Source organism: Gavia stellata, chromosome Z (genome assembly GCF_030936135.1).
Source record: "Gavia stellata isolate bGavSte3 chromosome Z, bGavSte3.hap2, whole genome shotgun sequence".
In the NCBI taxonomy this organism is placed as follows: Eukaryota; Metazoa; Chordata; class Aves; order Gaviiformes; family Gaviidae; genus Gavia; species Gavia stellata.
In genome coordinates this window covers 2,248,762-2,262,428 of record NC_082637.1, presented here as the reverse complement: position 1 = coordinate 2,262,428, position 13,667 = coordinate 2,248,762, and the positions used below count along the sequence as shown (strand labels likewise).

The 13,667-nt window shown below is 41.3% G+C and overlaps 1 protein-coding gene across 1 annotated transcript in view; it reads left to right on the top strand.

Annotated features, from left to right (window-relative positions):
* The window catches only part of DCC (DCC netrin 1 receptor), a 362,206-nt gene that overhangs the window by 177,743 nt on the left and 170,796 nt on the right, over positions 1–13,667 (top strand). Inside the window, exon 7 of the mRNA XM_059833384.1 lies at positions 5,878–6,034. Coding sequence (XP_059689367.1) covers positions 5,878–6,034 — 157 coding nt within the window. The remainder of the gene's footprint in view (positions 1–5,877; positions 6,035–13,667) is intronic.

Below are 13,667 nucleotides of genomic sequence, written 5' to 3'. Positions count from 1 at the left end.
TTCTCGTTTCTCCGTTTCACCAATTCTCACCCATTTAATCACTTAATGTGGGACGATGAGAGCTCCTGGATCCATGTCCCAGGGCTTTCCCGGGGAACGTCTTCCTGCTGCAGGCTAGCTAGCGTTGGGTTTTAGAAGTGGCATGGAAGATGGGTGATGAAATCCATTGTTTCATCATGAAATTTCAGATGACATTTTTAACCACCTGTGTGAAATGCAGAATTTTTCCTCCCGTTCCCCTCTTAAGGCATGTAGTAGATGGCTTAACATCAGTGGTGCCTCCAGACAGATGGGCTTCAAGCCCCGGGATCTCTGTGCCAAAGGATATGCCTCATACCGAAACCAGGTTCTTTAGTGGTGCAAACCCTCCGTCCTTGGCTCGTTTGCTCCATCTGGAGGAAAACAGATCTTGATTACTGTCCCAACCTGCTCGTGGGTGTATCTGGAATGTGTAAGTCGTGGATTGCTTTCATATTCTGAGGTGGTCTAAATGAATCAGTGTTTAAGTAAGACTGTGTAAAAATACAGCGCCTCTCGTCTGCTGATCTCGGTGCGCTCTGTTAAATTAGAAACAATCAGTGATGAGTTATGAATTTGTAATGATATTAAATTCCTATTTGTATGATAGCCAGTGCAAGGTAAAATTAGGCAACTCATGCTCTACACCCCAACTTTCTGTTTTGTTTAGAGTTGTTCTGTTTCTTTCCCTACTGTACATGAATATTGATTTTCTTTTTTTAAAGAACATTAAGAATTTTTTAAATAGCCATTTTAAAATTTGATAAAAATTTTAATTAAAAAGTTTTTAGTCTATCATTGCTGTGCGGGTGACAGCCGCGGGTCTGTAACCATCTCTGAGGCTTCGCCCCAGGAATCGCTGTTGCCCCCTCGGCTTCCTGAGCTGCCCACACTTCTGCCATTTAATGGCATAGCCCAGTTAAAATAAAAGGGCATTCTGTAAAATGAAATGGCAATAATTCTTTCCGAAGTGCCTAAAAAAGTGACGAAACTACCAAAATTGGTATCTATTACAGATCTTCTTCTTTAGGGATATTTTACTGGAAGAGTGCCTCGCTTTTTCAGGTCCTAGGTGTTACATACGCAGCATCTCTTGAGTTACAGATACTCCTGCAGCGAGCTTTTTTCTCACTTATAACTTTCACAGTTTGCTGTATGGAAGGTGTAAGATGGGTCAAAAAGGTTCTGAATAAAAAAAAAAAAATTTAAAAAAACCCCTAAATTCTCTGAATGCAGGAGTGTAACAAAAGACTGGATTGACCAGGCTATGGCTGTACTGAGCAACCCCAGACAATAAGCACGTATTTGATGTTATTTCTGGAATTGAAATTCCATGTAAATTGCTTTTCCTTTTAACACTGAGGATTTGGAGATGAGAACAGATTCATGTTCCTATGTCATACTTGAAATTCATGCTGTATGAATAACCGATTTAAAGTGCTAAACCCAAGGAAAATATTGCAGGGTGGAGCGGGGAAGAGACTTGAATTAATCCACAAGGTTTATATTTTAACTTGAATAAAACATCTTGTTTTTTCTGAAATGAAATGCTTAACTTAAACCCTGAATGTTCCTTTTATGTTTGAATACATTCAGTAAAATTTTCAAAAGTCTTTTATAGCTGAAATAGATAAAAAATTCATGTCTATATTAAAAAAAATTCAAATCAAGGAATTGAATTAGTTGATGAAAGGCATAAAAAAATGTTTTGAGGTAGTGTCTTGGCTGAAAATTTTCATTTGATGTCTTGAAATGTCATTTTGGCATTGGGTATGTGGGATATTTAGGGAAAGTGTGATTTGCAGCAGGAGATTGAAGATTGTAAATGTGAGAGTTTTCTCATTTTTGTGGAAAAAGTGTCAAGTTTCGAATTTTACCAGCAAGCGCTAATTGACAGTATTTTAGAAGTATAGATAGCCTATAGTAGATGTTCTTGTTTTAACAGACTCTGTAAAACAGTGGCAATTGCTTGAATAGTCTTTGCTTAGGTAAGGTTGTAATTTTTTAAAAAAATACTAAATGGATAATGTCTTGAACATTAACCACTTTCTGCAAGATATAGACAGTTCCTATACATAGCCCAATCTCTTTCGGTATTAATTTGTCCCCCTGAAAAATCAGCATAATTTTTAATTTAGGCGTGTGGCAACATGGTATGCGTATAACAGGCTTCAGTGTTCTACGTGAATTAAACATGAGTAACTAAAACCATGCAGATTTTAATTGCTTTAAAAGCAGAAAAGTCAAACTCATCTTTAGCAGTTGAGAATTTCGTCCTCGATGCAGATTACGAGGACAGCTTTTAGGTCAGTATTACTGACATCCAAGAGCAATACCTTCTGTGTGCACAGTAACTTCTGAACTTATTTGTCATCTTAATCTTACAACTTCTTTCCTTAAACTTTCCTTAAACTTCTTTCCCTTTTCTGTCAACTTGGTAAGTATGTAAAAAAAAAAAAAAAAAAAAATTTTTTTTTACACAGAGGTACAAAAACTGCAGTGAGGTCTCTGTGTGTGTATGTGTGTATATATATGTATATCTCTATATATAAAGTCCCTGTGAGTGCTGCAGTGAGAACATGAGATGTTTTATAACTTGGATTTAGAGAATTTGCACCCATGTCTTTTACCAGGAGAGAGGCTCATGAATAAACCCAGGCCATCTATTGCCACCTCTGCTTAGCAATAATAATGAGATATCTTCTTGATACCAAATCCCTTGTGGGATATAATTACAAGGGTTTTTTCCATTCATTTATCAACTCTTCTTGTATATCCCACATAAGCTTTTGCTGGTCTCTAAAAACACCATTTAAAGGGTAGACAGTTGCTGCTGCTAGGATCCCCTCCCTACCTGCTTGCAGACATGTGCATATATGTAAAAAAACCACCAAACCTATGAAAAGTATTAAAAAAAAACCCCTTGCGTCTTCAAACTAGGTCTCATACTCTTGCTATTTTTAATTACAAACAGCCCATGACTGCTGTGTATGGGAAGCAGGGGTGAAATGGGATTGTCACGCACGATGTTTTGCCTTTAGTTGTTTTAAAACCCCATAAATAGTTGGCCTTGCACATGTTTTATAACTGGTCTGTATTTTACAAATAAAGGCTGTAAACAAACAGGTCAGGAACATCTACGTCAAGTGTATTTCTGCATTTTTGAAGAACGTTTGCTTTAGGAGTGCAAGGATGGGTCCTACTGGCGAAATAATAAGGTCTCAAAACTCAGAGTTGATTCTGGATTATAAATAACGGGGGGATTTGGTTCTGAATTTGTGGTGCTCCATTTGGCTTCCTAAATGGAACCAGGAAGATCCGTTCCGATCAGGCCTATATTCAGACCTTCTCCGTTGATTGTGTAGTCATTTATGTGCGTGGAAAATGACTCAAACAGTCCAGTTTTATGCTTGCTTTGTACAGAGCTAGATGATTATTCACGCTGCCACGAGAGCAGAGGAAGATGCACTTTGCAAGGAGTTAATATAAACCACATTGGGCTAAAATCAGAGCCTGTCAGACTCTGATGAAGATGGTTTAACGAGTGGTGGATTGATCTTGTGTAGTCATAAGAAAGATTGAAGGATTTCAGACATTACTTGCTGAGATAATTTCAGGTTATATGTCTCTCTATATTGTACTATTGTACTGTATATGTTTGCTATTCACTGCTAGCAACAATAGAAGTGAAATTGCTTTTGTCAGTGATAGCTCTACAGAGTTTACTGAAAGCCAGAGTAAGCCAGATGCGTAGTGGACTGGAGCTTCAGTTCTAATCTTGCTGCTTTTCACCTCAGTTTTTCGCTATTATTCTCCTAAGTCAACACCTAGCAGGTCAGCCGCCACCGCGTCCGTGGGCATGAGGTCACAAAGGGTATGGATCCTCCTCCAGATTTTAGATACTTATTCAGAGTGTTTAAAGGTAGATACCACTGTTCGGTAGCTTGAATAGCTCTTTGGGCTCCACCATCTGTGTTAAGGTAGATGTCCTCATTTTCTGAGGGGGGAGCTTAGACACCCGTATATATATGTAGCCACGTACACGTAGTCACCTAAATGTACATGTCTGGTCGTGGGGCTGATCGTAGCACAAGTTTCTGAATATTAAATGGGTTTTGATGGAAGAGAGGCGCCAGGCTGCCATGCTTCACCGGGAGGATGGATATTTGGTGGAGGAACCATGGACCGGGGTGTTTTGTGGGAGAACTCAGAGTTTCTCCAGGCCTTCAAGTGCCAAAACAGTTAATAACAAGGCTTTTTCTGAATTGCTGTGTTTGATTTAAGTACCAGAACTCAACTGAAAAAGCCTTGTAGGTTTGTCCATGTGTGTTTATCCAACTGTGCCCTTGTTACTTCTCTAGAGATGTTTACCTACCGCAGCCCTCGTTAGAAGAAGACAATGCACTTACGCTTATAATACGTGAGTCAACATATAGAATAGACCAGGAGCCCAAATCCGCTTGCTCTGAGTGTGAAGCAAAATAGGCGCGTCGTCGTAATATAAATGTACACAGAATTATACTTTAGTCTTGTGTTTGCACGTTATTTAGATCAGTGGCCCATGACTAAGGACGCTAAACACCATCTCAGTGCAAATAATGGATCACAACTCTGCAGCCAAAAGAGCTGAGACTATGGCTTATTATTTTCTTTCAACACATCATTACTCTGGAAATGCCACTGGGAAATTCTTTAATTCCTTCCGGTTTTGGATTGATCACAATAAGTAAGGGGTAATAATATTTGTTATTAATAATAGCAGTATTAATGGCTTTTAATAATAATTTAGGGATAATAGAAGAAAATGCTAAGCTAGCATTCAGTGAATGTTATGTTTTTTACATAAAGCTGTTCTTCATAAGCTGTTTAGATAATACAACGCTGTTAATGATCTCCCAGTAAATGAGTGCTACTAATATAGTTCACAGTATGTGCATAGGGACTGACCAAAAAAGATTTGCAATAACGAAAAAAATAAATTGCTTTTTGGTTCGATACCAATTGTGAAAACCTGCTTTTCAGGGCTGGTGTATCCCGTGAAATCGGACCTTATATGTCACGTTTGCCCTCAGAGAAGGTTAGGGGACTGTGGATGCTCCATAAGATGCGTGTGCTAAATCAGTACGTAGCTGATCGTTTAGATTATTGTTAAAAAAATAAATATTTTTTTCATTTATGTTGATGGGCCAGCTATCCCATGGACTTGGTGGGCAACAACCAAACCCTTAAACTCTATAGAGAGTGGTGTTCTAAAACAAATTTTATTGCCTGAACCTGCAGTTTAGCCATTTCTGGCTTTTGTACATAGGCTGAACACTTTTCCATGTGAAACAGTGTATTAACTCTCACTGTCTTTTCATTTTACCACACTGTGATGCAGTTATCTAGTAAGTCGTGTGCTGAAGCACCCTACTTAGTTTCTGCTCTTCCCAGACCAGTCGGTTTGTAGGCTTCAGGCTTTGAGCAGTCAGTTATTGCTTGTTTATGAGGTTAAATACTTCTGCTGCTTGGAGCACAAGAGATAAAACCAGTGAAACAGGAGATAACGAAGGAGCGTATCACACTGATCACTCGTACGAGAAATAATTTCCGAGTATCCCGAGGAAGTAGCCTACTTGAGTTTTGCGTGTTGCTGTTCACTTTAGAGGATGGTTCAGGATGGTGTATTTTACGGTGTGATTTTACTGTCAGGTTTTTTTCTCTCTCTTTGATCCCCTGCCATTTTATTCACGCTTATTCCATGCCACCTTGGCCCTTTGTTCCGTAACACCTCAGCCGTGGCCACCACGGCACCTCCCGCCCGCTCCGACACCCCCGTGCCACCGGCCTCTCTGACTGACTCCTCTCCTTCCCCTCCAGCTGTCCCAAGTTCCAGTGTCCTCCCCTCTGCCCCCCGAGATGTGGTCCCTGTTTTGGTCTCCAGCCGATTTGTCCGTCTCAGCTGGCGCCCACCTGCAGAAGCCAGAGGCAGCGTCCAGACGTACACGGTCTTCTTCTCCAGAGATGGCATCAACAGGTAGGCGTCAACAGACCATGGCTCTCCTCTGGATGGGGGGATAGTCCTAAGAGTGCCTGAGGTCTTTACAAGTATTTCTCAAATGGTTCTCAACCTTGTGTTCCTCTCCCCCTGGTAAAAAGAAGCGTGAAGCTAGAAATGCCTTTTGTTGCCGTGTCTTTATAGACATCGTACCAACATTTATATCACAGTACTCATTGTCTTGGTATGAAGGACCGTTTGCGTCAACAGTGATGTCTGTGGATCTTGCCTCCTCCAGCTGTTACTTGACCATCTAACATAAAGTATTGTTAGCTCTGTATTTTACCTTTCATCTTCCTCTGAAGACACGGGCTCAAGTGTTCTTTGCATCGCTGGCAGAGGTGGATTTGTTGAGCCCTAATCAACCAGAGAGGAGGACTGCTTTTAGAGCAACGCAAATGGTGTAAGACCTTGAAAACAGCCAGGGAGAGGGTTGTGGAGATTTTACGTGATTGCAAATACAATGCAAAGAACAGCCTGGGCTGTTCTCACCGTGTGGATTAGAGCTGCACGGCAGATAGCTCTTTTGTGATAAAGGCACTATAGATTGATTGGTGTTTGCATGATTCCTCATCGTATGTGCTCATTTCACACTCAGAAAGGTACTGCATACTTACTTGGGTTTTGGTTTATTTTCCTAACTTTGTGAATGGTTTTATGTCTGAGAAAAATCTTGTGGTTTGGTCTTCCTGTACATCATTAAGAAGAACATAATGAAGTATCCTGTCCTATATTTCACTGCACTTATGATACACTTCAGCTACTGGCTGGTGACTAGTGCTTGTGTGTGTGCTGATGGCAGCTCAGCTTCTGAGGGGACTTGAATAGAAATCTATATTTAATTGAAAAATGAGCGGACATGTATTGGGTTCATGAGAGCTAAAGAAGTGGGACCCCACAGTTATGAAAGGGAGCTCCCCTTTGCCGCAGCATGGGCTTATCCTTCATCCGAAAGGGCTCAGTCTTGCAGGTAAGATTTTTCTGCCCCTGCCTGGATATTCGCAAGCTTCTCATCTTAATCTCCAACAAGGTCCAGCTTTCTTTTATAGCCATATAGCCATTTCTTCCCCAAAAGGGTTGTCAGGTATTGGAACAGGCTGCCCAGGGCAGTGGTTGAGTCACCATCCCTGGAGATATTTAAAAAACAAGTGGATGAGGCGCTCAGGGACATGGTTTAGTGGTGGACTTGGCAGTGTTAGGTTTACGGTTGGACTCGGTGATCTTAAGGGTCTTTTCCAACCTAAACGATTCTATGATTCTATGTATAAGGTTTTAAAATTTGTTTCAATGTTGTAGACATTGATAGCTACAGCAGCAGTATCTGCTGCAAGAGGCAGACACTCTTAAATAGAGATGTGTGTCCATCTGGTCGGCTGAGCAGCCTGAAAGGACACAACACCCAGAGCACTTGGGATGAGAGCATGAAACTCGCTCTCCCTCTGTAAAAGAAAGCTGTTGAACTCAAGTTGGCATTTCTGAGGCCCGTGCTGGAGGCAAGCATCTTCTGCAGCACTTGTGGGATAAACGGCACGTAGGCAGCGAGGAGGGTTTGTGGCGAAAATGCGGGGCAGGAGCCAGGCTTGTTGGGTTTGGTTCACAGCTCAGACACTGGCATCTCACCTTCCACAAATCCCTCCGAGCCTGACTGTGAGCAGAGAGGGAGGGACAGGAGCAGGGTGAGACAGAGGGCACAGAGGTTCAGAGTTCAGATCTCCGTCCTGCACCAAATCAAGTCTCCAGTTGTGACTGGTGTGTATGAAATGAGAACGACACCTCAGTGGAGCGTCAGGAGGGGGATATATTGAAGGTTGTAAGGCACTCAGGGAAGATATTAATTGGCCCTAGAAAAGTAACTGGTGCAAAAAGAGCGATGAATGAATTCAGCGCGAAGTGAGGATGCTCAGCGGCTCCCTTGTCACCTCTAGTTTGGGTACTAAATTGGGGTTCAGGTGACTGAGTCAGGTATTTTTGCACATTTGGGTCCTAACGTTTGTCTGCAGCCATCGCCACCAGTAATAATGAAACAGGCTCCTGTGCTGTGCATGGGGATTCTCATCTCCTTACGTTTATAAAGTGTTTTGAGATTTGTTGATGGGCATGAAGCACCCATGACACATCAATGCTGGAGGGCGCTCTGTTGTAATCACGTCTCATTTATTTTAACTGTCTTAAAAACATCAGAGCTGCTGCACATGACTGGATTGCATCATATCAGGACATGAGGAAATGGCCTCAAGTTGTGCCAGGGCTGGATATTAGGAAAAAATTCTTTACCGAGGGAGCAGTGAAGCATTGGAACAGACTGCCCAGGGAGGTGGTAGAGTCACCATCCCTGGAGGTGTTCAAGGAATGTGTGGACATGGCACTGTGGGACATGGTTTAGTGGGCATGGTGGTGTTGGGGTGATGGCTGGACTTGATGATCTTACAGGTCTTTTCCAACCTTAATGATTCTGTGATATTCCAACTCAGCCTGTTTAGCAGTGAGAAGAAAATACTAATATTTTTATACAAGGCCTTTAAATAGTGGTGTTTGAGGTTAAAAAAAGAGGTAGAAAGAGCTCACTCCAGATTCCTTTACGCTTCAAAATAATTTTTCTTCCAGAATTTCTGTGGTGCTGCTCAAAGGCTTTGAGTACCAGAAGAACGCCTTAGTCCCATTCCCAACTAGATGTGTCCCTTCTTAGAGTCTCCTGCAGAAGACTGTGGGCTCTGTGTTAAAATAACTAAACAAATAAATAGATAAGATAAAATAAAAATTCCACTATGCTCCCTCCAGCAAGACACTCAAAATAACTCGCTGAGGTTTAAAACTTTTGAATATGCACCTGTAGTCTTGCAAACTTTCAGACAAACTGTGAGATAAAATGAATGTGTTTTTTCTTGAAAGAAAAAGCTTCCATAGAATTTTTGAGTTGCTTATACATTATTTTTACAAAAGAACTATTTTTCTGTTTACAAAAATATATATTGGATTTGACATTAACCTCAGGGATGCAAAGGAATTGTCAGAGAAATTACTGTTAAGTGTGGAGTAAGGCGATCTTCCCGGGTTCGAGAGCAGGGAGGATTTGCGTGACAGCTGGCAGCACCACCAAGGCCAACCCAACATGAAGGGCACACGGCCATTTCGGGGACCGTCCGGAAAAATATTCGCCTGGGTTTTGAACTCTCTCATGAGGGTTTTTCAGCTCAGCCCTTTCAAAGAAACCCCTTTTGGAAGCGGTTGCACTTACTGCGGTAGTGTGATCACCAGAGCCCTTCTGATGGGATGCTCTTTAATCTTCATGCTCAGCTAGGCATCCTGCGTGGGATCAAATGGGTTTGCTTGCTGATACGGATGATTGGAAAGAGCACTTAAAGGTAAAAGGCAAGTTTCTCGGAAAAGGATAAAACAAACCTTAAATCTATTAGGAAATAAATAAGCAGCCAACCAATACACCTGCAAAGTGAGGAAAGTTTCTGGTTGAGATAAAAGTTCGGATTGAAAAGTGAGACGTTCTATAACGTTTGCTGGTAGTAGCAGACTGTTGATGAAAAAATGAGCAGAAATAGAGGATTTCATGCATATAGGATCTGTTAGTAGATACATGACTCAATATACATTTGATTGTGCTTATCTTCTGTTAAAATATAGTGGACTATAATAGTAGAATATAATGCATGTGTTTCAATGGATATCACTCTTCAAGGTAAAGACTTGTACATAGACCGTAAAAATCCATCCTGCCTCACAGGAGAAGTGTTCCAAAAGAGAAAGGAGCTCGTTTAGGTTTCATAAGTCATAAGCTCACTGAAAAACCCCCTATTTTATATGCAAGTAATAATTAAAAATGCAGAGTTTACCAATGTAATGGGTAAATCTCTGCCTTCTTGATTTGTTTCCCATTTTACTGCTGGGATGCTGCCCAGATGGTGAGCTCTTGGGAATGGGGCTGTCCCTGGGTGCTGCAAGGGCGGAGGCGCTGCTGTATCTCCAGCATGTCTCACATCCACATGCTGTTGAAACCTTAATTTTAGTTAATTGAAAGGTTTTTTTTCTTTTTTTTAGCTAGAGGTGATCTTCAGGTGAGAAGTGCTGAATCCATCTCTGTCTTTAAGCCCCTTCTGAACCAACAGCATTTGTGTCTGGATGTTGCCCGCGTTTAATTGCAAACTGATTTAGAGTAGCAGTATTTTGTTCTGAGCATTTGCAAAATGGGCCAGGTTCGATATTTCAATCCACAGACAGGTTCAAATTTTGATCGGATTTTGATGTTCAGATTTGCTTTTGGCCTCAGTGTTTGTTCCCTCTTCTCATCCGTCTCTGCTGGTTGGCTTCTCAGTGACCGAGCATTGATTCACATAGGCATTTGATATTTATGCGGTAACGTATTAGTCACCACAAAAATAGAGACATTGTTTATTTTTGCCGATTTGCTCTTGATCTATCTCTAAATCAGAAAATAACTCCTCAAGTGTTATCTCAAGGCATATTTAATTACCTGTGCATAGTTTTAAATTAATTCTGCCTTCCTGGTGAGAATTTACATCACTATATTTAAAATTTAATTTACAATTAAAAATTCACTATATTTATTTATAAATAATGAGAAATATTTATACGCTAATATATTTCTGTTTAGCATTTTAGATGAGACACAAAACCCCAAAATACTGTTCAGCTTTTGATTGCAACCTTTGAAATGTCAAGTTGGCTTAAATAATGGGTCCTGATTTGTAGCTATCCTTCTTTTTAACTGACTGTTAGCAAACATTTTTCCCAATAAATGAAATTAAATGTTTTGATCTTTTTTAAAAAAAAAAAGGGGAAGAAAATGACCCTGGGACTCAGCAGTATTACAGCTGAAGGTAAAACCCTTTGACGAAGGACTCTTCTGCAAGATTGGGACCAGTTCTATTTTTAGTTGAACATTCACTTGTTTTCAGTAACAAATTAATAAATGCATAGATAGTCACAACAAGCTAATAGATCTCCCACTTCAGCTTCCTGCATGTTGCAGACTGAAGAAATTAATCAAGGGACCACTTAATTGAATACAAAAACTTCTATTTGATTAAAGCCTATCTTCAGAATTCAGCTGAAGTTCTAAAATATCATTCCCAGATGATCTATTTACATTAGTTTTGAGGTTTGCTTATTATAATCAAGGACTTTATGTTATTTTGTGGGAGAATGATAATGAGAGATAAAAAAAGAACTCAAGGTAGTAAAAGTCCATCCATTTTAAAATTAATAGTATTCATTTCACAGCAAGGAGCATTAACATGACTTGTCTTACTTCAGGTAACTAATTAGGTGTTTGAAACATTATAAAAGCATTTGTTACACACCTAAGAGATATATGGGAACTGTAATTATCTTCTTTTACATGCTGATACCGTAATGTAACATGATCTTCAGTCACTGGAAATTACATGTCGAAGCCTCCATTTTACAAGAAAGTGGATGACTTTAGTCAAGGTCTTTTATTTTTAGACTGTAATTTATGGCCAAGATGGGTTTGAAAAAGAAAACCCCAAATGTAAAAGTGCCTGATTCAAGGATGTTTGGTGCTTTTTAGATTATTCCTGCATTGCTGTAGCATCTATAGTGCATTAACCCCTTGCCAGTAAGTGGGAGCAGACGATGGACTTTCGGACGTGGGTGACACTCATCTTGCCTAACTTCAGCCTGAGTGCGTGTCAGCAGGGCAGCTCACTGGAGCTTAAGGGAGAAAGGCAGCCACATGTTTTGCAGCATCCGTCTGACGTGGTTTTAGATACCTGTTTTACAAAGACAAGTGTAGGGTTGTTCTATTTATAAGGAGTTTTTTCTCTTTGCTAGCCGGGGGGTTTACGGTGTCACAGAAGATGTCACTGCCAGGTGTGACATTGGCAGGCGGCTTGTTTAAACAAAAGGGATAATTTTTTCTCTCAACTCATAATTATGTTGCCATGGGGTGTTACAGAAACTAGAAACAGTGGAGTCAGAGGAGATTTGGCAGTTTGAAGGTGATGGACCTATTTGAATCACCTGGGTGCCAAAATTCCAGAAACCTGTGAGCAGGACCTCTCTGCCAGGAGAATAACCAGGTATTTCTGTCCTATGCTGGGAGAATAACCAGATACTTCTTTCCTGGTGCCGTTATTCCTCTAAATGGCTGTTACCTGGCCGCTGCCAGGTGGTGAGATAGGGCTGGATGGGCTGCTGGCTGTTCTTGCATCTCAGCCTGCCCAGAGGGAAACCTCAGCCCTTTCTTTTGCTTTATTCCTCTCGGTCTCAGTCCTGGGGTGTTCGCTTGATTAGTATTTGGTCCTTAGGAAAAACTGGACCTTATTTTTTTATACAGTCCCTTTCTTGGTTTTTTGAAGTTATGAGATCTTGCGCTGCCCTATGGGCTTCTGGTGTTGCATTTGGAAGATACTCTAGATCTGATAGCTAGAAAACCCAAGCTATAGGGCGTAAAGCATATAAAGGTTTAATTTTCTCAGTGCTTTCCTGAGGTGCATGGAGGGAACATGCTGGCTGGCCAAGAATGGGGAAACTTCCCTCTGTGATTTTTTTCAGCATTGGCTGGGGACAGCCCAGAGCTTTCTGCTGTTGAACGCTGCGCCCAAACTGGAAACCATCGGATTGCCAGAGCACAGGGCTGGACTTGAGTAAATTAGCCTTGGAAATTATATGCAAGCACTGCGAGATGGAGTGTGCTGCACACACTTCCAGCCACTGCCAACCTGGATGGTATTTCCAGTGAGAGCAGCAGAGTTTTACCTGGACTTGTATTTAGGAATGGATTGGCTCATCACCACAAATGATGGACTTGTTGGGTTCATCAGCTTGAAAACATGGATGTACTTGGGTGGTTATACAGCTCCTGGTTTGCACAGAGAAGTGTGCTGGGAGATGGGCTTTGGTACCGCCACTAACATCCAATGGAAGATGAACCCTGAAGCTGCTGAGATTGCATTAGAAGATGGTTGCGTTAGGCTCTAATCAAAGCACACTTGCTTGGATGTTTCCAAATGGTGGAGGCTGGGATGTGATACAGCAAATGTGGAGCTGAGAAGAGGAAAGGCAGCCCTGGGTCTCCTCATGCCTCTGTGGCGGGGCTGGATTTTTTCCATTGCTCCGCAACCTCGGTGTCTGATCCAAAACGGGCTCTCTCAGAATTTCACTTCTCATCATAGCACTTCACACCTACATCCCAAACTACACAAGATGAGAGCGCTGTGCTGGTTCAGCCCCTCTAGCCTAAACTGCAAATTTGGGTCGCCTCAGGAAGTCGCTCAATGGCAACGTCAGTGCCGAGGGCACCAGATACGTGGATGGTGGGTTTTTCTTTTTTCTCTTTCTTACTAAATAATGGGGAAAGACTTACTGAAAGAATGCTACAAACCATTCCACTTTTCCAGACTTGCATATGTGTATCACCACAGGTACCCCTGTGGCAGAGAAGTATTAAAACAGAGATCTGACTGGAGTTTTCTTCTATCGCTTCATCTCCTTTTTCTTCTCTTGCTTCTTTACCGCTATTTTGGGATTGAAAGGTGGTCTTGTTGCTTCTTTGCTGTTAACAAAAAAGATGTATACAATGAGATACGGTTGCTGCCAGTCCTGTCATCCTGCAGGT